The 23,950-nt window shown below is 38.0% G+C and overlaps 1 protein-coding gene across 3 annotated transcripts in view; it reads left to right on the top strand.

Moving 5' to 3' along the window:
- ATF2 (activating transcription factor 2) overlaps positions 1-14,353 on the top strand; it is a 93,533-nt gene extending 79,180 nt beyond the window's left edge. For all 3 annotated transcript variants that reach the window (XR_002731649.2, XM_023212306.1, XM_023212305.2), the window contains 2 exons: positions 6,388-6,493; positions 11,768-14,353. Coding sequence is in view for 2 of the 3 variants with exons in the window: in XM_023212306.1 (XP_023068074.1) it covers positions 6,388-6,493; positions 11,768-11,994 (333 nt within the window). In the remaining variant the exon portion in view is untranslated. The remainder of the gene's footprint in view (positions 1-6,387; positions 6,494-11,767) is intronic.
- The last annotated feature ends 9,597 nt before the right edge of the window (positions 14,354-23,950 follow it).

The raw sequence follows: 23,950 nt of genomic DNA, 5'->3' as shown, positions 1-23,950 counted from the left end.
AATCACGGCTTTTGCCATTAAAAGTAACAGCAAAACATACTTTTAATGGCGAAAACTGTGATTCCATTTGCACCAACCTAATAACTTAGATACTGCAAAATGTGTGTGGAGTGGAAGCACAATAAATTAATAAAAGCACACTTTTATAGCTAGAATTTACTCATAAGTTAATGATGTGGAAAAGGTTTTGTTTATTGGTTCATTGACTTGTAGAAAATGAGATTAAATCTTTTATTTCTGGTACCAGACAATATCTTATTTCAGTATTTATCACTTGAAATAGGAAAAAATAGCAATAATTGGAAGATACTTTATAATACCTGTTTGTTTTAATTTCTGAATTCTATGATCTAACTGTCTTCCGCTTTTTTCCACTGAGTTCTTAACTATATTCTAGATGAAAGAAAGGGATATTAGTGTAGCTGCGGTCATCTCATGCATCTTATTCTGAGTTTGAGATCTAATACTTATATTTGAAGCCTTTACTAAGAACCTTGCTAAGCCTTTGTGTCTCCGTCAGACTGATAGAGTGAGTACTGTTATGAAAAGCAACTGAAATAAGATATAGAAAAGTGTTGTAACTATACTGTGCAAATGCTAGTTATTTTTCATTCTGTCATTATTCATCTGTTGTGTGCAAGGCATATTATTAGATCTGGGTAACAGCGAAAAAGACATTGTCTTTGCACTTACAGACTTTGTGGTCTAGCAGAGGAGACAGACATGAAACAAGTAATTAAAGTGTGAGAATAGGAAAGGAGTCATTCCAATTCATTTTGCAAAGTGTTTCCAAAATATTTTATGGCTCTAGTGAGAACTCTGTCATCCTTTTTTCTGTTAAAAATATAAATTTTTTAAAAACTAGTTTGTTTTCATGTGTAAGGTTTAACATTCCACGATAACCCTTGGAACTGTGTGGAGGGAATCTTGATATTTAACTGCCTTTTGTGAGGACTAAACATTTTAAAAATTCATAGCAGTGAGAAATTTCTCAAAATAAGAAACTATTTAATACTGTTTCTTTAATTTTGGGGGTAATGGCTGAAGTAGAAAGTCAAAGATCATGAATTTAGGGAATACCTGATATTAATGGCCAAATATCAATAAAAGTTTTGATTAGTCAGTTGGCTATCATGTGATGATTTCAGCAGGCTGATTTACATTACAAAGACAATGTAAGAAAAATTTGTTTGCTGCTATGTAAATAACCTTTGAGTAGCCGCATTATTAGAGTGGAGCTGTGGTACAGATAATGACAAAATAATTTACATTAGATTTTAGACCAGAATAATAATTTCTTTTAGCATCTGCTCCATCTTCCCAAATACGTTTTACTTTGACAAAGTGATGATTTCTCACATTTGAATAGGACTTTTACATTTTCAAAATGCTTTTATATCCCTTATTTTACTTCATCTTCAGAATGACCCAGGAAGATAACTAACATATCCTGCAAGTATAGTAACTCAAAAATAGTAGCTAGCTAGTACAACCAGAAGGACTTTGGAGGCTGAATCCAATTAAAATCTAATCTAAAGTAATCCACAAAATAGATAGTAAGAGGTGTACATTTTTTTTCATTTAATATTGTCTTTTTGTGGCTGAACATCCCCTTGATATTTATTTTGGCTTGAGCAAACTGGTTTTGTCTGTGTATGTAACCTCTCTTTTTTTACATTCTGAGGTCTCTGTGTATAGGAACTTAAGGAGTCTTCCCATTATATTTGTGTAGCAGCCCCTTCTCTGTCTTCTGATCTTTCTTAGTAGAAAGATTTCAGAATTAAAATCATGACTTATGCAGCCATCTTATCTGAATAGTAATAAATCCTGCCTGTATTTTTAAGAATACAGTATTTTCTTTATGTGTGTGTACATGAGACTAAAATTCTTAAATGCTTGGAGTAGTTTGTTGAATGTACTATGTTTATCATAAATGAGGCCAAGAGCAGTGGCTCACTCCTGTAATTCCAGCACTTTGGGAGGCCGAGGCAGGTAGATCACTTGAGGCCGGGAGTTCAAGACCAGCCTGGCCAACATGGTGAAACCCCATCTCTACTAAAATAAATAAATGTGTGTATGTATATGTGTGTGTGTGCGTGTGTGTGTGTGTGTGTGTGTGTGTGTATGACTTAGGAACCACTTAGCTTTTGCCTCTTCTAACTAATTCAGTTATAAAACCTTTACCTGCGTGAGCATCCTATTTCCAACCCCTGCTTGACCTGGTCTTTACCACTAGCATATGCTTATACTTACTAGGGCTGTGCAGCTCAACTAATCTACTTCTTCAAAGTTTGGCCCACCCTCATGCCTAACCTGCACCCCAGCTATGTTTGCTTTGTAGTATTTCTCTCAGTCCCAATTCCTAGCCAGTAATTGTGTCTCATTTACTGGTTTTAGTCTAGTGGTGATACCATCTTTTAATGAAATCGACTATTAGAGTACAGTAATAATACAATATTTAATTTGTAACTTGTCATCCAAAAGTCACTTTTGAGCTTCAGAATCATCATTAGGAAAATGTTACTGTAAAACATTTTAGATCAGGACAATGTAAAAAATTGGACTGAATTTCTGTTGTGCACACCTTGAATTTGTTGGTTTATTTCTTAACCATTTCTGCCATTTAAAAGGTGTAATGGAAAAATTGGTTATTTGAATTTTGGATAAATATAATTTACAGCATGCTTGTATGTTATACCTTTTAGATACATGCAAATTTATATATAAGAATATGCAGAGTTTTTTAAAAGAAAAAAGAGTAACAGAAATTAAAAAATAAAAGAATGTGCAAAAGCTTTAATTTTTAATTTCTTCTTCTTGGCCTTTTCCATTGTTTCCCCAAGTTAATGCCAATTAAAATTCAGTTAGCACAAATGTACATTGTAACAGGAATCAAGTACTGTACCTCTTCAGTCCTGGATGTTCATTAACCTTTCCTAGCTAGTGGCATCTTTACATCTACATGTTAGTAAACCAGGTAGTCTAATTACATCAACAGCCAGAACACCACCAACAGTTAAGTTTGAAATATAGAAACTGATGTCTTGTTCATCAGTTTCAGACCTGCCTATTTAAAGAGATAGTGTGTGTGTGTGTGTGTGTGTGTGTGTGTGTGTATTTATTTATTTTTTTGAGACTGAGTCTCACTCTGTAGCCCAGGCTGGAATGCAGTGGTGCAACCTCCACCTCTTGGTTCAAGCAGTTCTCCTGCCTCAGCCTTCCAAGTAGCTGGGATTACAAGCATGCGCCATCACACCCAGCTAATTCTTATATTTTTAGTAGAGACAAGGTTTCACCACGTTGGCCAGGCTGGTCTTAAACTCCTGACCTCAAGTTATCTGCCCACCTCAGTCTTCCAAAGTGCTGGGATTACAGGCATGAGCCACCACACCCAGTCTATATTTAAATCAATTATTTTATATCAATTAGCCAACGCATAACACTTTCAATACTTTTATCACATACAGCATTTTGTTTCATAATATGGTTTATTGTGAGTGTATAGACTGTTTAAGAGAGAAGGCATTTGTGATTTTTAAAGTTCTGTAATTGAGGTGATACTATATAATATGCCGATATTCATAACTGAGAAAATTAACAATGTAACTGTATCAGTGAGATTGTTGGTATAAATGATGAAGTTAGGACCTCTGACCAGATTCATATTATTCAAGCTTTTTTTTTTTTTTTTTTTTTGAGACGGAGTCTCGCTCTGTCGCCCAGGCTGGAGTGCAGTGGCCGGATCTCAGCTCACTGCAAGCTCTGCCTCCCGGGTTTATGCCATTCTCCTGCCTCAGCCTCCCGAGTAGCTGGGACTACAGGCGCCCACCACCTCGCCCAGCTAGTTTTTTGTATTTTTTAGTAGAGACGGGGTTTCACCATGTTAGCCAGGATGGTCTCGATCTCCTGACCTCGTGATCCGCCCGTCTCAGCCTCCCAAAGTGCTGGGATTACAGGCTTGAGCCACCGCGCCCAGCTATTCAAGCTTTTTTATTTCACCTTCTTTGATATTTTTTACCTCCTAGACATAGAATTACATGGTCCTCTCTAAAATATGTCTCTTTACTCAGTCCATATCAGGCAATATGCTATGCTCTGGGGATACCAAGAAAAAGATATGTTCTGCCTTCAAGAAATTCCCAGTCTGGGAGAGGTAGCAAACAAGTACACCAAAAGTTACAATCCAGTGTGTCCAGTGTGATAAGTACTAGGGAAGAGATCTGTATATATACACACAAAAGTATATGGCTGTGGGAACACAGAAATAGGCATCTAACTTATTTTCCTATGCAGTCTAAACTGTACTGAGTTGGCACTTAAAATATTTAGCAAGACAAAGAAGAGAAGATAAAGACAACAGTATGTATTTAGCTAGCAATTTCAAACTGTTATTTTTGTAAGTTAAGACAAATACTGGTTTTTTCATATTGTTCAGGCTAATGTGAAGGCAGCAAGTGTATGAGAGGCTTGAAGCATTACTAGTGTTTGGTGTTAAAGGATAGAGTATATCGGAAGAGCAGTAAGAGTTGAAAATCATGGTCACCATCACCAGATTGTTAAAGATTGTATATTCTTGACTAAAAATAAATATCCAGCCCATTTCCTGTTACAGGATTTAATGAGAGAAACTTGTAGACGTCAGTCTTAAAATCAAGCTGACAGGATGGGTGATATACATTGGGGAATATACATTGGATTATTCATAACATGGTTTCATCAATAGTGTCATTAATACTGAGCTATAATTAGCAGTATTGACACCAGTTGCAGAAGGTGTTTTCTGAATGACAGCTTATCTTTTCAAGCAGAACTGTTTTAAATGTTACGTTTTGTACTTTGGTTACCGTCTACCCATTCTTGCCTCAAATATAGTATTCTAAATAATTTAATCTTTTAATTAATGGTTTAGAGTTATTATGAGCATCAATTTTTGTTCTGTACTTAAATACAGTGATGTAGTTCATTGTTATTGGGGTGTGAGAAACTGACCCAATAGACTTGCCTTTAGATTGCTTAACTTCTATTCTTTTGATTTTTATGTTTCTGTCATTTATCGCTTATGGAGGCCCAGGTCTGCTAAATTCTTATTTATTTTTTTTGAGACAGAGTCTCATTCTGTCACCAAGGCTGGAGTGCAGTGGCGCAACCTCACCTCACTGCAGCCTCTGCTTCCTGGATTCAAGCAATTCCCCTGCCTCAGCCTCCCAAGGTAGCTGGGATTACAGGTACCCGCCACCACACCCAACTAATTTTTGTATTTTTTGTAGAGACAGGGTTTCAGCATGTTGGCCAGGCTGTTCTCAAACTCCTGACCTCAAGTGATCCAACTGCCTCAGCCTCCCAAAGTGCTGGGATCACAGGCGTGAGCCACCGGGCCGGCCCGCTAAATTATTTTATATTCAGCTTTCTGGTTAAGAAATAAGGTAGAAAATGTCATGCCTGAGCTTTTATGTACACCTGTTTGCTATATATTCTAATTTACTTTTTGGTTCATGGATGAAGTCCGAATGGTTTTAGTTATTGTAAGTCCAAGTAAGTAGAGGTATTTGTAAGTTAAGAATTTTTTATGTTACCAGTTTATTAAATTCATATTATTTCTAACTCTTGAGTATTGGTAATGATCACTGACTTATGTGTTTTTAATATTTGGGGTAACTCAAAGGAATTAGTCGAACTTGCTCAATTTGGAACTTTTTACCAGATTAATGTATCCCAAACAATGGCTGAAGTACTCATTCGGAAGATCAGGACAAATCTCCATTGATTTAGCAGATTTAAATTTAGATGTGTACAAATTGCCTGGGTCAAAGGCAACTAAGCCATTTAAATATTATATCTAGTTTCATTGGTTTCAGTGTCCAGCAAGAGTGCCTTGCAGTGAATTTTAGGTATCCATGATTCTTTGGTTATTTTGGTTTCCCCTGTGGAGCTTCTCTTGGTTTCTAGGAAACTAGAAACCTGCTTAATTGAATTTCTAGGATGAATTTTTCATTTTTAAGTGATTGGAATCAGTGAAAATTCATCCTGACTCCCTTGATGTTTCTTTTTAAGTAATCAGAAGAGCATGTAACATATATAAAATAAAAATACTTTCAACAGGTTACCTATAATATATAGGAAGTCCCAAGGAAATGGAAACAATTTCAAAATATGCTATCCAGTTGTGGCATTATCGTACTTAAATTTTTATTCAAGTTACAGCTTTTTAATAAATGCTAAAATATAAAAGCTGCCATGTACTGATTAGACATATTTAATCAGCATATTTTCTTTGTTTTTAATGTTCTGCCAGTGATGTCCAATTTTCATACTTTAATCCTCGCTTGTTTTAAACAGTAAAATATATGTTTAGTTTGTGGTAAGGTACATAAGTTGTTTCTTCTCCAGAGTGAAGTCACCCTGCTGAGAAATGAAGTGGCACAGCTGAAACAGCTTCTTCTGGCTCATAAAGATTGCCCTGTAACCGCCATGCAGAAGAAATCTGGCTATCATAGTGAGTAATGTTCCATTACCTATAGCCTTAGGCTACGTCAGTGAAACACCGCCAGAGTGAACTGAGTTGCTACTTTAAAAATGGATCTTAAAAATATTTAAGATTAAAAATCAGAATTTCTGTAAGGTTATTATAGAATGCAGTAAAGAGGTATACTTTTTTAGAATCTAAAGAGTTTGAGTTTTCCTGTTTCTAGCTTTTTTCCTAAGCATTACTATAGATCAACAAAATGGATTAGCTGATAATTTAAAATATACTGTAAGTACTTGATGATATATTGTTCATCTTCTCAGGATAACACTTTGTCTTAGATTGACAGGGTGAAACACTACTTTTTTCCCAGCCTCCATTCAGTAATGATGGTATTTTTCTTTTTAAAATCAGCTGACTGCCTTTAACAATATTTGATATCCCTTTATGGTATCAGATCATATTATTCTTTCTTAGATAATGTCAGCATTGCGTAATGTTTTTATTGTGGTAGACCTTTATATTGAGATTATCTAAGTAGTTATAAAAATGCTAAAACGGGAACAGTACTTAAATTATCTGCTTATAAGTTTCCTCCTAAATGTTTTCCCAAAGAATGAGATTCTTTTGTTTTCAGCATTTTAGAGGTTAATTGTGCCTTTTCCCTTTTGTAATGTCCTTCTTTTTTGATAAGATGCACAGTGTTGGAACCAGCTGTTACTCTTGAATAAATGGCCAATTTTGTCCATAGTATACAAATTTGTAACAAATAACAGAGTTGGGAATGCATTAAGCAACATTTATAATACATAACCCACAGCTTACGTCTTTATGATTTAGTGATATATCAGGATATTTGTAAATGTGAAGATTGTTTCAACCATATGTATCCACTTTATTTCAATTTTCCAGTGTCAGTAATTCAGAAGAAAGAAACATTTTGTATTGGATGCAAACAGTTCCTCAGGTGCTCACGATAAAACTTAATGGCCACCATCTTTACTTGTAGTCGTTGTAAGCAGTTTCATCAGAATGGGCAATATTTTTTAATTTAAAAGATTCCATAGATTTAGCAACTCCCAATTGCCATATATATTTAGAACGCTGATTTTTGTCAGTTTTGAGCATATAAATCTTGGTTATTTGATATCTAGTAATTTTGACAGGATGGTGAAACACATTGTGGAGTAAATTGGAACCATATAGAAATATGTTTGGGATTTATATTAACAGTGATTGCTTCAGGGATGAGGCCATTATGGTTCCCATCTGACTTAACAACATAATTTCCTATAGAAGCTACTGAGTTCAGCATTTATGCATACGTGATTTTCTTAACAAGAAATCTCTCTTGAATTTTGATAGGTTAAAAGGAAATAAACAAATGATTTTATAAAATTAAAAGGAAGTTAACTGGCCTCTTAAATTGTATCCAATTCAAAATTACCTGTAATTTTTAAATCTTTGATAATTTATTAGATAATCCCAACAGTTTTGACTGTATTATCCAGGCAGTGTATGCTCAGCAGATGCAAACCAGTATTCATTTTGACAGTCGATTTACAGAGATATCTTAAGTGTATAGATGCATGAGTTTATATGCTGTATACTTACATAAAATGACTGAAAATCTAGATTAATACATTTTTAGTACATAGAGTACTAAGTTATGAGAATATAAGAAATGAATAGGATATTTTTGTTGTTTGGAAACACTCCTATCTTTATTCCTGTCTAGTCATGTAGATAATCATATTAACTGAAATATAGTTCTCATAAAATTAATTCTCTTCAGCTCTTGGGAGATAATTGGATTTTGTAGAAATTTTCAAGTAATTTATATTTTCAAATTTGAAATGTTTGAAATAAGTCTGACTTCTCTGTTGTGTAGTAGTAAAAACAGACACAGATTGACTAAGTGAATACCTTTGAAAAATTGACACTCTTCATTATGTTGTAGTGCACAGCTCTTGCTAACAGTGGTGAGTTGTAATACTAGCTAAATCTTTAAAGACATTTGTGAATCAAAACTAAGATTTAGTAGAAATTAAGGAATGTTACAAAATCTTGCAAGTAAAGGTGAAAGTACTAAGTCACAGCCATAGGGTCTGTCCCACCCAGTTTTAGCACTGAAAGTCCTACTTCCTAAGAAGACGCCTCCATCATGGGAAAACCATGACAGTCACCCCAACAGTTAAGTAATATAAAACCTGAATGAAAATAATAAAGAGTACATTTTAAATATTTGGGTTCCATGAAAATAAAAATAAAGCACAAAAGTGATATTATTGCCATGAATTCACATTCTTTAGACCTGGGCATAATTAAAGTTGTATTATAATTGTCTCTATATTTATAAATTGGAAGAAAAGCTTCTTAGGGACTAATCAACCACAAATACTTTTATTACTGAAAAAATGTATGGGCCAGGCACTGTGGCTCATGCCTTGTAGTCCCAACACTTTGGGACCCCAAGGCGGGAAGGTTGTTTGAGCCCATGAGTTCAAGACCAGTCTGGGTGAAATAGCGGGACCCCATCTCTACAGAAAATAAAGTTTAAAAAAGCCAGACATTGTGGCACACACCTATAGTCCCAGCTACTTGGGAGGCTGAGGCAAGAGGATCACTTGAGCCCAAGAGTTCAAGGCTGCAGTGAGCTGTGATTGTGCCGTAACACTCCAGCCTGGGCGACAGGGAGACCCTATCTCAATAAGAAAAAGAAACTTGTGGACATAGGTAGAGAACTTTCAAGATTACTGAATTGCCAAACAACTGGTTTCTTTTAGCTTAGGTAGAGCTGGAAGTGGCTCTTTGAGTACACCATGGCTTTCTGTATCTCTCTGGTGTTTGTGATTACACCAGTCATTTTCTCCCCTCACCTAGAACTGGACATAGGTGCAAATATATCACATTGCTTTTACTAATTCTGAAAGTCTATAGGTAAGCATTCATCCTTTATAATTTACTGTTTTCATTTTGAGTTGTTGCCTCCAGTATGTATTTACATTTCCTTATACCACTCATCACAGATCAGCCTCTTTATTTTTAAAAGCTGGTGTATCCCTTGAACTCAACATTCAGGGAAACATCAGCCTGTTGTTCTTTTAAAGAATAGTGGTGAAATAAACAAATAGAGCTTTTTAGTATTCCCTCCAGTTAAACTGTCATTGCCAGTGTTTTGTTTTCTTTGTACATGTAATGATTGGCTATTTTAATATCTGAATTATAAATACTTTGTAACATTCATTATTGCTTGATCAGAAAAGTAGAGGGGAAGGGGGGGCACTAGTTAAGAAACTACCTATTGGGTGCTGTGTTCACTATTTCAGTGATAGGTTCAGTAGAAGCCCAAACTTCTATTGCACAATATACCTGTGTAACACACCTGCATATGTACCATCTGAATCTATAATTTTTTTAAGTATTCATTCCATTTTGTATAATTTTTAAAGGAATACTACTTCTGGTGGTTGGTTTTGTTGTTGTTGTTGTTGTTGTTGTTGTTGTTTTATTGTACCTTGAGGTCAAGTATCCAGGGGTATGGTTTTGATTTATAGCACGTTATAGAGAAGATAGGGTTCCATCTCATTAATGTATTTTAAAACCTGCTTTTCAAAAATGCATGGATTTGAGGCAGATGTTGAAAAATTCTGTAAAAACTATATTTCAGAAAATGCACAAGATTAATAATTTTTTTTTAGCTAAAGTTGACACTACCAGGTATCCCCCTCTGCATCTTCTACATTGCAAATCATAGGCTAAGTCCTGCTTCATAAGATATCCACAATTTTTTTTACTAATTGACTTTCAGAATGGGCATCTGGTCATCAGTACACATTCTCAGATTTGATTTTAAAAGCCTACTTATTGTCACTTCTGAACACTGAATAAAGTTTTAATGCCAAGTGAAAAAAGCAAGGTGCCAAAGAGTACATCCAGTGTGATACTGCTTTTAAAATGTTTCAGAATAAACAGCTGAACTATGTTGCTTAGGGATACATACCTATGTAGTAAAACTACAAAGGAAAAACAAGAGAATGGTTAAAGAAATGTCAGAGTGGTGATTACCTTTGGTGAGGACAGGAACCTCCAGGAAGCAGAAGTGTTAATGGCAGTGTTCTCTCTTAGGTTGGCGGCACAGTTCCCAGGTGTTCATGTTATCATTGTTCCTCATAACTTACATATACTATAAATATTTGTGTGTTATCTATATCAAATTTTTACTAAATGAAATTACTGGATTCTGTTCTATTAAAATAAGGGTGTAAGACTTGTTCAGGTCCGGCCGGGCACGGTGGCTCAAGCCTGTAATCCCAGCACTTTGGGAGGCCGAGGCGGGCGGATCACGAGGTCAGGAGATCGAGACCATCCTGGCTAACACAGTGAAACCCCGTCTCTACTAAAAAATACAAAAAATTAGCCGGGTGTGGTGGCGGGCGCCTGTAGTCCCAGCTACTTGGGAGGCTGAGGCAGGAGAATGGCGTAAACCTGGGAGGTGGAGCTTGCAGTGAGCCGAGATCCGGCCACTGCACTCCAGCCTGGGTGACAGAGCGAGACTCCGTCTCCAAAAAAAAAAAAAAAGACTTGTTCAGGTCTAAATATTTGCAGATTTATTTTTGTAAATATTTAGAATGCCTTTTCCTGAATATCTTTTCAGTTGCAATGTTTAGAGTTTTGTATGGATTTTTACTTCAATCCCAATTTATTCATGCAACTATAACAGCTGGTGGCATTTAGATTCTAAATATTGCTTATTCTCATATGTATGCATCATTAGAATCAGGTGTTATAATCATTCATGGCTGCAATAGATGGAAAATCAGCCAGAATAAATACAGTTCTGGAGAATGCAGAGGGAATAATTTGAAGATGTAATTTGTATGTAAGAATTCATTTTGTTTATGCATGTGGTTATAAATTTTTATCTTATAATAAGAATGACATGTAGGCCAACCAGACTGAGTTTGTTAAATGTGATACTTATGTTTGATTGTATCTGTAAGAGCCTGTCTTCCAAACTCTACCTCATTTTCTTTCTTTAACACTATTTAGCAAATATTTCTTCAACTCTATTCCATAAGGCAGTGGGCACCCAGATGTTTCCATATGCATGGTTGTGCCTTCTTTTGACCTATTGCAGGTAAAATTGCCTACTTCATGACCTATATCAATTCCTGTAATACCAACTTGTCTAATCAGTTTTGTAAGATGCTTTCTAACTTTTTATTCCGTATATTGCCTCAGCATAATGGTGCATTCTTACAGATTTTAGGAAAATGAATAATTTTTCTTTTTTTCACCCAGCTGCTGATAAAGATGATAGTTCAGAAGACATTTCAGTGCCGAGTAGTCCACATACAGAAGCTATACAGCATAGTTCGGTCAGCACATCCAACGGAGTCAGTTCAACCTCCAAGGCAGAAGCTGTAGCCACTTCAGTCCTCACCCAGATGGCGGACCAGAGTACAGAGCCTGCTCTTTCACAGATCGTTATGGCTCCTTCCTCCCAGTCACAGCCCTCAGGAAGTTGATTAAAAACCTGCAGTACGACAGTTTTAGATACTCATTAGTGACTTCAAAGGGAAATCAAGGAAAGACCAGTTTCCATTTATGCGAAATCTGTGGTTGTAAATTTTTTTTTATTTACTTGAAATTAAATTTGGCTCTAAAGTTGGTGTAGCAGCAGTTGATCAGACTGAAAAACAGTTTTTAGTCTCTGGAAAAAGACTGATTTTGCTTTTTTTATAAATATTAGTAGATTTATTAATTTTTCTGTGCTCAATGTGTAAATTGTATTATAATTCATTGTGGTTTATTTCACTTTTAATTTGTTGGTGTTTTAATAAATGGGGGTGTTACTGAATCTTTCTTCCCACTTCCATTTCTTTTGACCACCCCTTAACCCTCAACTGTGATGGTAGTAGTATTATCATTTATACCAAAGTTTTGCATAGTCCCTGTTGACTTTGTAATGTTAACGGAGTCATAAAAGCACTAGGCAAGAGAAAGATAGAAATTTGCTTTTAATCTTTTTGCCTTTTATTTTGCACATTATGCAAAAGGAAAAACATTAAAGAACACTTTTTTTTAAGTGAGTGAAAACATGGTAAAGACATACGGTGCTTTTATGCACATTGTTAAGCTAAATCAAGGTCATTTATAATCATTTTCCTTTTTTATTTAAGGTTTTAAGTAAACAAATTTTAGAATTTTCAGCATTTCAAAAATGATTTTATTTTTCAAGTCTTAAATTCAATATTTTACACGTATGTTTTGAGGCTAAAAAATATGAAATTATATAATGTATGATACAGGGTTATCAAATATCTAATAATTTTTGAAATTAGCTCTTGTTTTTGGTTTTTTTGTTGTTGTTTTTACAGATTTCAGGTTACAAACTGCAAAGTTTATGCATAATTAAGTATGGTATGGTTGCCAGAAAAGCCTAAAATTACTACTTAGAAAATTTAAAACTGTTTACCCCCATTGTCTTGTACTTGCGAGCTAACTTGTACTTATTCTTGTGAAAGCACTGTCATCTTTTAGTAGCAAATTTTGATAATGTTTCTCGTGGAAAAAAAGTCAGTATCTATCTTTAGAACAATGTAATTATAATGTGGGAAGCGTGCATGAATGAGAGAGAGTGTGTGTATCTGTGTGTGCGAGCGTGCGTGTGTGTGTGTGTGTCTTTCAGTAGTTTATGCCAGCAATCTTTGCTTGAATGTTTAACGATGCCTTCAGTGTGATGCTGGCCAATAGATGATTGCAGTTTAAAATGTCATTGTGCAGGCTTGGATAACTAACATTCCATGATGTAGCTTGTTTCTGATGAGATGATTGTAGGTACACTTTTCTCATTATCCAATCATCTGTGGGATACTTAGTTTTCTAATGTGCCATTATCTATTTTTATTCTGCAGTTATGTTCAAAATACAGTACATATTTTAAAATAGAATAAATTGTTAAACATAAAATTTTAAAAGTAGTAGATGTGCGTAAGAAAACTTTGTAAAATAGTTATGAGTCCTACCCAGTAGCAACTTCTGGCATTCAAGCAGGATTCCACTATGTAAATATCTGTAATGCATTTATAATAAGTTGTGTAGTTTGTCCTGCATCCATACTACACTATTTGCTAAAGTCTCAGTGCCATCTCTTAATGAGACTGACATTTTAAAAGTCTGTATGGAATATCCTTGATAATTCAAGGAAATATCCCACCTGCCTAAGTTCCAAACTGGGAAACATTCAGATTATATATAAATGACATTTCAGGACTTTAAGTATGAAGATAATGGGAATTTTATTGTTTAGCTTATTATAATGAGAGCATTTTTATTTGATAATTCTTAAATTTTCAATTTTCAACAAATTTCATTATTTTAAAGTAATCAGTTTCAAATCATGATTTTGATATCATTATTCTAAGGAGTTATCTCAAAGGCACAAAATACGAATTCTGCAAGAAGGGTATTTTTTATTGTAGTTTGAATAGGTTAGGAAAAGCCTCAATTTTTCACTCTAAGTCCGTCAGTACATTTTTCTTTCATCTTATTACTTATGCAAGTTAAGGTTCTTTGGTAACAGAATTCTTGCAACTGTAAAATAAAACTACATAGATGTAAGAAGTCATGTAAACGGTTAACAAGCTTACCAAGGTTAGCAAAACTTTCATTGTAAATCAGTCTGTACTGAGCAAATATAAAAATCATTATTAGTGTATAAACACAAATTCCATTTTGACTTTCAGGATGTCATACTACTTCTGTACCTAGCATTTTCAGTCCTTATATTTGCAATGTTACACAAACTGTACTATTTTCTTTTATGTGCAGTTTGCATGAGTAAACCATCAGAGAATAAATTCTATCTTTAAATTATGTTCATAATTTGCTTGTTCTCTTACCTTTCCTTCATAAAGTAACATCAACTGATAATGATATTTTTTTTCCCTTCAGGACATTTATTACCTGAGAAGAACCTGAGATTCTTTCTAGTTCTGTGATAAAATTCATTCATTCCTTTTAACTGCAGGGTACTTGGCCCTAGTTCCTCTCTGCACTCACTTTGCATCCCATTGTTATTTGTATATATATTATATATATAATTATATAATTATTCAATTGAATTATATAATTATATAATTCATATGTAATTCCCCACACCCCTGACCTTTAATCACAGATCCATCTGCCTTTGGCATCCCTTGGTGATGGTCTGACAAAACATCTGAAACATGGTATGTCCAACACTGAACTTCCAAACAGCTCACCCTACCCTCAAACATATTCCTCCCACAAACTTCCACAAGTCAATTGATGACAACACAATTCTTCCAGTTGCTTAAGCTAGAACAACCTTGTTGTCACCTTGCTTTTCTTTCTCTCAGCCCACATCCGGTCCGTCAGGAAATACTATTTGCTTTCCCCTCAAAACAATCCAGAATTCAACCACATATCACCATTTATACCACTTTCATCCTAATCTGTGACTTTACGATTCCTCATCCAATTACTATACTTGCTTCATAAATGTCTTTTTACTTTCACCCCTGCCCACCACAGCCCATCCTTAAAACAGTAGCCAGAGCAATGCTTTTAAAACCTTTGTCAGGTTACAGCACTGCTCTGCCTAGAATCCTGGAGTGCCTTCCCTGTTTCACTCAGAGCTTGAAGATGGCCCACAAAGCCCAAAAATTATCTATTCCCCATCCCATCCCATTGTGTCTCTGACCTCATCTGCCACATTGTTTTGTCAGTGAATGTTTGAGTGCTACTAGGTGCCAGAGGTTGCTCTAAGCACTTGAAGTAACACAATGGCCAAAAGCAAAAATCTCTGCCTTTGTGGAGGCTACATTCTAAAGATAGTGGGAGGATGTTGGGAAATGTAATCAACAAATAAGTCAATTATGTGTTATATTAGAAGTGGTGCATGCTAAGTGAAGATGCAGACTTAATACCAGTTTTGCTGGAGAGTGTGTGGAGTGACCATTTTAGTCATATCTGTTAAATATGACCAATCTGAGGAGATGCATGGCTACTTTTTAACAGACATTCTACAAGTGTGCTTAAGGTAGATTATGTGATACAGTTAAAAAGTTTCATGAAGACAAGCTAATGTGTTTCTATAACGGTAACAAATGAGTGGTGTTTTAAAAGGTCAAACTCATGTTAGTCTTGACTTATGTCAGAGGACAGGAAAGATAATTTCATCTATGGTGTGTGCTTACTATTAAATGTAGTTTTGCTAATTCTACATCTATGAGACTATATGATGGATGACCATATTTGAGATTATAGTCATGAGAGAATCCTATTTACTCCAAGGCCCACATCTTAGATAAATAGACATGAACAAACACACACACTCAAAATAACCTAGAGAACACAGTTATCAAAGCAATTTGTTCTAAATAGATATTTACAAGAACTAATTTTAAATCTGGCATTTCTAGATTGGCCACAGAATAGTTACTTTTGAAGCAAAGTTATGCCATTTTATTTCTATCCTGTGTAGTTATGAAAAATCATTTCTCAAAACTTAATACAAATAAACTTTGCCTGTAATTTTCTCACATGGCTTAAAACAACAGTACAGGTCTTTCCAGATTATCAGTAACTATATATTGAAATATGGGTATTCATAGAGTTAATACTTTAGTATTAAGATCCTAGAGAGCTAGCATCCTGTGTGGAAAAAAAAAAATCTCAAAGTTTAGAATATTTCTAAAGTCCTTTCTGAAGAAATAAATGGTTCTACCATTTAAATATAAATGATGAGTTGCAAGTTACATACATTGCCATAGAATAGGTGCCATCAGTGAAAATGTTTCCAAAATTAAAAGACTTAATCTGAAATAGCAAAGGCCATGTGGCATTGGAACCTACAATGGAAGAAAAAGCATGCATAGTTTTCTATTGTAGTCCCAAGCATCAAATCAAAGGTTAATAGTAAAAATATCAAATATGTCACAGCAGTCAAACTGGAAGGGCTCTGTCAATAATGGGCAAGTGGCTTGCATCATTTTTCTTCAAATGTACATGCAAGTTCTTCCAGTGGCTCTCCAAGAAGAGAAGAATACCTCATTTTCATTAGTGTTGCTTAGTACACCCTTGTCATGGTCACAGTGCCTTCCCTTGTCTCTATGTTGCATTAGATTTTACATGTGAGACAAAATTTTCCAACAAAACAATTGTATTGGTTTTATCATGCTTTATCTCAGTTATTTGTGAAAGTATTTCTTATTCTGAATCTCAAATTATAACTATGGCAGTTATGTCAAGAATGGGCTTCAGTCATTTTGTAGTAAATTTTGCTTTCTAGGAAAGCATTAATAGAAAAAACAGGAGAATATTCCCCCCAAAACAGCTTCTTTTAAAGTTATTTTTGCTTAATAATTTTTAAAAGCATGTAAATTAAGAAGACATGCTATTTTTCATAGCCTGGTCCCAAAATTAGGCAAATTTTTATAAATGTTTCATTTTTTGTGCATTTATACTAGGCATATATAATGGGGCACATAGGATGTTTTGATACAGGCATTCAATGTATAATCACATCATGGAAAAATGGGATGTTCATCCCCTCAAGTATTTACCTTTTGTGTGTCAAACCAATTATTTTAGTTATTTTTAAATGTACAATTATTGACTATAGTTGCCCTGTTGTATTATCAAATACTGGGTCTTCATTCGTTATTTTTTTTGTACCCATTAACCATCCCCACTTCCTACTCACCCTCCCACTGCCCTTCCCAGCCTCTGATAACCATTCTTCTGTTCTCTGCCCGTGAGTTCAATTGTTTTGATTTTTGGAACCCACAAATAAGTGAGGGGATGTGATATTTATCTTTCTGTGCCTGGCTTATTTCACTTAGCATAATGACCCCCTAGTTCCATCCGTGTTGTTGGAAATAACAGGATCTCATTCTTATGTTTATGACTCCATTATGTAGTTAGCACATTTTCTTTTTCCATTGATCTGTTGGTGGACACATTGGTTGCTTCTAAATTTTGGCTATTGTGAACAGACCTGCAACAAACATGGGAGTGCAGATAGCTGTTCAGTATACTGACTTCCTTTCTTTTAGGTATATACCTAGCAGTGAGATTACTGGATCATATGGTAGCTTTATTTTTAGGTTTTTGAGGAACCTCCAAACTGTTCTCCACAGTGGCTATACTTTTACACTCCCACAAACACTGTATGAGGATTCCCTTTTCTCTATGTCCTTGCCAGCATTTGTTACTGCAGTCTTTTGAATAAAAGCCATTTTGCCTGGGGTGAGATATCTCATTGTTGTTTTGATGTGCATTTCTCTGTTGATCAGTGATGTTGAACACCTTTTCATATATGCCTGTTTGCCATTCGTATGTCTTCTTTTGAGAAATGTCTATTCAAATCTTTGGCCCATTTTAAAATCAGATTGTTAGATTTTTTTTCCTGTAGATCTAGTTGAGCTTTTTATATATTCAGGTTATTAATCCCTTTCCGACTGGTAGTTTGCAAATATTTTATCCCATTCTGTGAGTTGTCTCTTCACTGTGTTGTTTTTTTGTTTGTTTTTTGGTTTTGGGGTTTTTCGTTTTTGCTTTTTGCTGTGCAAGCTTTTTAAGTCAATGTGATCCCATCTGTCCATTTTTGCATTAGTTACCTGTACTTGCGGGGACTGAAGACATTTTTGCCCAGACCAATGTCCTAGAGAATTCCCCCAATTTTTTTTGTAGTAGTTTCATAGTTAGAGGTCTTAGATTTCAGTCTTTAATTCATTTTTATTTGATCTTTTTATATGACAAGAGATAGGGGTGTAGTTTCATACTTCTGCATATGGATATCCATTCCTCCCAGCACCATTTGTTGAAGAGACTGTGTCATGCACGTCCATGTGAAGAGACCACCAAACAGGCTTTGTGTGAGCAATAAAGCTTTTTAATCACCTGGGTGCAGGCGGGAGTCCGAAAAGAGAGTCAGCGAAGGGAGATAGGGGTGGGGCTGTTTTATAGGATTTGGGTAAGTAAAGGAAAATTACAGTCAAAGGGGGTTGTTCTCTGCCGGGCAGGGGTTGGGGGGTCACAAGGTGCTCAGTGGGGGAGCTTTTGAGCCAGCATGAGCCAGGAAAAGGAATTTCACAAGGTAATGTCATCAGTTAAGGCAGGAACAGGCCATTTTCACTTCTTTTGTGGTGGGATGTCATCAGTTAAGGCAGGAACCGACCATCTGGATGTGTACATGCAGGTCACAGGGGATTTGATGGCTTAGCTTTGGCTCAGAGGCCTGACATTCCTGTCTTCTTATATTAATAAGAAAAACAAAATAGTGTTGAAGTGTTGAGGCAGCGAATATTTTTGGGGGGTGGAAGGGAGAGATAATGGGCCCTGAGATGTTTCTCAGGGCTGCTTCAAGCAGGATTAGGGGCAGCATGGAAACTTAGAATGGGAGAGATTAAGCTGAAGGAAGACTTTGTGGTAAGAGGCGATATTGTGGGGTTGTTAGAAGGAGCATTTGTCATATAGAATGATTGGTGATGGCCTGTATGTGGTTTTGTATGAACTGAAAAACTAAACGGAAGACACAAGGTCTGAATAAGAGAAGGAGAAAAAACAGGTATTAAAGGACTAAGAATTGATAGGACCTAGGACATCTAAATAGAGCCTATGGGGGTTCAACATAATTACTTGCTTGGTTGGTGAGTTTTTAGGCTCTGTCCAAGTTTTTGGGGTGCAGTTCAATTTGGTCTGGTGTCTGGAATGAGACTGGGACCTAATAAAAAGGAGTGTCCACACAGGAGCTCAAATGGGCTGGAACCTGTAGCATTCCGAGGACAGGCCTGAATTCTGAGAAGGGAAAGTGGTAAAAGTATTGTCTAGTCCTTTTTAAGTTGGTGACTGAGCTCAGTGAGGTATATTTTTAGAAGACCTTTAGTCTTTCTACTTTTCCTGAAGATTGAGGATGGTAAAGGATATAAAGGTTTCACTGAATACCAAGAACCTAAAAAATGGCTTGAGTGATTTGACTAATAAAGGCCGGTCTGCTATCGGACTGTATAGAGGTGGGAAGGCCAAACTGAGGAATTAGGTCTGACAGAAGGGAAGAAATGACTGCGGTGGCCTTCTCAGACCCTGTAGGAAAGGCCTCTACCCGTTCAGTGAAAGTGTCTACCCAGACCAAGAGGTATTTTAGTTTCCTGACTCGAGGCATGTGAGTAAAGTCAATTTGCCTGTCCTGGGTGGGGGCAAATCCCTGAGCCTGATGTGTAGGGAAGGGAGGGGCCTGAGAAATTCCTGAGGAGTAGTAGAATGGCAGATGGAACACTGAGAAGTGATTTCCTTGAGGACAGATTTCTAGGATGGAAAGGAAATGAGAGGTTCTAAGAGACAGGTTATGAAGAGGTTATGAAATGACGACAGAATAGAATGGGCCTGTGAGGCTGGAAGGAGATATTTTCCTTGGTCTAAGAACCATTTGCCTTGTGTGGGAAGAGATTGATAGGTGGAAGTTTCCGCGGGGGAGTAGGTGGGAGTGACCAATGTGAAGGAGGAAAACTGCTGTGAGGGATAGAAGTTGGAAGCCAGCTGCTTTTTAAACTAACTTATCAGCATAAGCATTGTCCTGAGCAATGGGATCTGAGGCCTTTTGATGGCTGCTTTTTTAACTACCTTATCAGCATAAGCGTTGTCTTGAGTGATGGTGGGGGTAGAAAATAGATTTTGGAAGTTATGAGAACTGTAGAGAGTGAGTCGAGCATAGTTGGTGATTTTTAGGGCCTCTAACAGTATTAAAGCAGTGGCAGCCGCTGCACGCAGACATGAGGGCTAGGCTAAAACAGTAATGTCAAGTTGTTTGGACAGAAAGGCTACAGGACGCGGTCCTGGCTCTTGTTTAAGAATTCTGACCACACAAACCATGCCTAGGAAGGAAAGGAGTTGTTGTTTTGTAGAAGGGATTGGGGTTTGGGAGATTAGCCGGACATGATCAGCAGGGAGAGCACCTGTGTTGTTATGAGAATTATGCTGAAATAGGTAACAGATGAGGAAGAAATTTGGGCTTGACTGAAGTAATGGGGGCTGTCTGTGAAGCCTTGCGGCAGTACAGCCCAGGTAATTTACTGAGCCTGATGGGTGTCAGGGTCAGTCTAAGTGAAAGTGAAGAGAGGCTGGGATGAAGGGTGCAAAGGAATAGTAAAGAAAGCATGTTTGAGATCCAGAACAGAGTAATGAGTTGTGCAGGGAGGTATTGAGGATAGGAGAGTATATGGGTTTGGCACCACGGGGTAGATAGGCAAAACAATTTGGTTGATAAGGCACAGATCCTGAACTAACCTGTAAGTCTTGTCTGGTTTTAGGACAGGTAAAATGGGGGAATTGTAAGGGGAGTTTACAGGCTTTAAAAGGCCATGCTGTAACAGGCGAGTGATAACAGGCTTTATTCCTTTTAAAGCGTGCTGTGGGATGGGATATTGGCATTGAGCGGGGTAAGGGTGATTAAGTTTTAATGAGATGGTAAGGGGTGCGTGATCAGTCGCCAAGGAGGGAGTAGAGGTATCCTATACTTGTGGATTAAGGTGGGGAGATACAAGGGGAGGATGCGAAGGAGGCTTTGAACTGAGGGAAAAGGTAGCAATGAGGTGTGGCTGTAGCCTAGGAATAATCAGGGGAGCAGATAATTTAGTTAAAATGTCTTGGCCTAATAAGGGACCTGGGCAGGTGGGGATAACTAAAAAGGAGTGCATTAAAGAATGTTATCCAAGTTGGCAGCACACCTGGGGAGTTTTAAGAGGTTTAGAAGCCTGGCCGTCAATACTCACAACAGTTATGGAGGCAAGGGAAACAAGCCTTTGAAAAGAAGGTAATGTGGAGTGGGTAGCCTCTGTATTGATTAAGAAGGGGACGGACTTACCTTCCACTGTGAGAGTTACCTAGAGCCTCTGTGATGGTCCTGTAGGCTTCCGAGGCGATCAGGCAGTGTCAGTCTTCAGCTGCTAAGCCGAGAAGATCTGGGAAGGAGTCAGTCAGAGAGCCTTGGGCCAGAGCTCCAGGGGCTCTGGAAGTGGCTGCCAGATGAGTTGAACAGTCTGATTTCCAGTGGGGTCCCGCACAGATGGGACACGGCTTAGGAATCCTGGGCTGCGGACATTCCTTGGCCTAGTGGCCAAATTTCCAGCACTTGTAGCAAACTCCTGGGGGAGGCGGTCCTGGAGAAACGCCTGGCTGCTGCAGTTCAGGCATTTGGAAGTTCTTGTGCGCTGGAGATGTGGCTGGGGTTTCTCTCACAGTGGAGGCAAGGAATTGCAACTCAGAAATACATTGCTACTTGGCTGTCTCTACTTTATTATTGTACACCTTGAAGGCAGGGTTAATTAAGTCCTGTTGTGGGGTTTGAGGGCTGGAATTTAATTTTGGGGGTTTTATTTAATGTGGGGAGTGGACTGGGTAATCAAATATATATTGAGAATAAGACAACCTTTTGACCTTTTAGGGTCTAGAGCTGTAAAGCGTCTCAGGGTTGCTGCCAAACGAGCCATGAACTGGGCTGGGTTTTTCATATTTGATGAAAAAGAGCCTAAACACTAACTGATTTGGGAGAGGTCAGATAAAGAAAAAGGAGCATTAACCTTGACTATGTCTTTAGCTCCAGTCACCTTTTTAAGAGGAAATTGCTGGGCTGGTTGGGGAGGGCTAGTCACGGAACGAAGCTGTAAGCCAGACCGGGTGTGAGGAGGGGAGTTCATAAAAGGATTATAGGGTTGGGGAGCGGAGGCTGAGGAAAAATTGGGACCTAGCTTGGCCTGACGAGGAGGGGAGAGGTCAGATGGGTCTGTAGAAAAGGAAGATTAGAAAGACTCAGCTATGCTTGGGGTTGGGACTGAGGGGGCAGGCGAGAGGGAAAGAAGGAAGATTTGGGACGAGTTTCATTGGGAACAGAGATTAGGGAGGGACCAATGTGTAAAAGAATGCCTGGACGTCAGGCACCTCAGACCATTTGCCCATTTTACGACAAGAATTATTTAGATCTTGTAGGACGGAAAAATCGAAAGTATCGTTTTCTGGCTATTTGGAACTACTGTCAAGTTTGTATTGGGGTCAAGCGGCATTGTAGAAGAAAATAAGGCATTTAGGTTTTAGGTCAGGTGTGAGTTGAAGAGGTTTTAAGTTCTTGAGAACACAGGCTAAGGGAGAAGAAGGAGGAATGTGCCTTTTTATGCCAGTACCATATGCCAGGAGGAAGAAGGTGGAAGGTTGCCCATAGTGAAGGAGGCAAGCCTAGAGAAGAGAGGAGAGACACGGAGAGAAGGGGTTGGGGGGTTCTTGCCCTCCAGAAAAGTGGGAAAGGGGTTGAGACGTGGAGATAAGGGGTCAGGGGGTTCTTGCCCTCTAAAAGCGGGAAAGGGGTCAGGATGCAGAGATAAGGGGTCGGGTAGTTCTTGCCCTCCAGAAAAGTAGAAAAGGGGTCGGGACGTGGAGATAAGGAGTCAGGGGGTTCTTGCCCTCCAGAAAAGTGGGAAAAGCATAGAGACATGGAGATAAAGGGTCAGGGGGTTCTTGCCCCCAGAAAAGTGGAGAGAAGGGGTCGGGGGATTCTTGCCCCCAGAAAAGCGGAAAAGGGGTCAGGGGGTTCTTGTCCCCCAAAAAGCAGAGAAGGGGTAGAAACAGGGAGAGAAGGGGTTGGGGGTGCTTGCCCCCCCACCAAGAAAAGCGGTACTTGCCGCTAAGGGTGAAGGACCAAGGCAGGCATCCCTGCATGGTCAGACACCTCTGAAATGTGGGTGAATAATCAGGCAGGCGTCCCCGCGTGATTAAACACCAAGGGAAGACTGTCTTCCCAAGTCCGTGACTATCACCGGAGTTTTAGGTCCATGGATAAAACACGTCTCCTTTGTCTCTACCAGAAAAGGAAAGGAACTGACATTAAGAGAAGGGAAAGATTGAAGTGTGGTGCCAAGATTGAAAGGAGAAAGAGGGGCCGGGCACGGTGGCTCAAGCCTGTAATCCTAGCACTTTGGGAGGCCAAGACGGGCAGATCACGAGGTCAGGAGATCGAGACCATCCTGGCTAACACGATGAAACCCCGTCTCTACTAAAAAATACAAAAAACTAGCCAGGCGAGGTGGCGGGTGCCTGTAGTCCCAGCTACTCGGGAGGCTGAGGCAGGAGAATGGCATAAACCCGGGAGGCGGAGCTTGCAGTGAGCTGAGATCCGGCCACTGCACTCCCACCTGGGAGGCAGAGCGAGACTCCGTCTCAAAAAAAAAAAAAAAAGAAAGGAGAAAGAGGTTGAGGGATAGTGAGAGAGGTTGGAGAAGAGAGTAAAAAGAGGCGGCTTACCGGATTTAAAATTGGTGAGATGTTCCTTGGGCTGGTCGGTCTGAGGACCTGAGGTCGTAGGTGGATCTTTCTCATGGAGCAAAGAGCAGGAGGACAGGGGATTAATCTCCCAAGGGAGGTCCCCTGATCCGAGTCATGGCACCAAAATGTCATGTGCGTCTGTGT

The sequence above is a fragment of the Piliocolobus tephrosceles genome, chromosome 11 (assembly GCF_002776525.5).
Source record: "Piliocolobus tephrosceles isolate RC106 chromosome 11, ASM277652v3, whole genome shotgun sequence".
In the NCBI taxonomy this organism is placed as follows: Eukaryota; Metazoa; Chordata; class Mammalia; order Primates; family Cercopithecidae; genus Piliocolobus; species Piliocolobus tephrosceles.
Note: the sequence above shows the minus strand (reverse complement) of the source record. Positions and strands in the feature narration are given on the sequence as shown.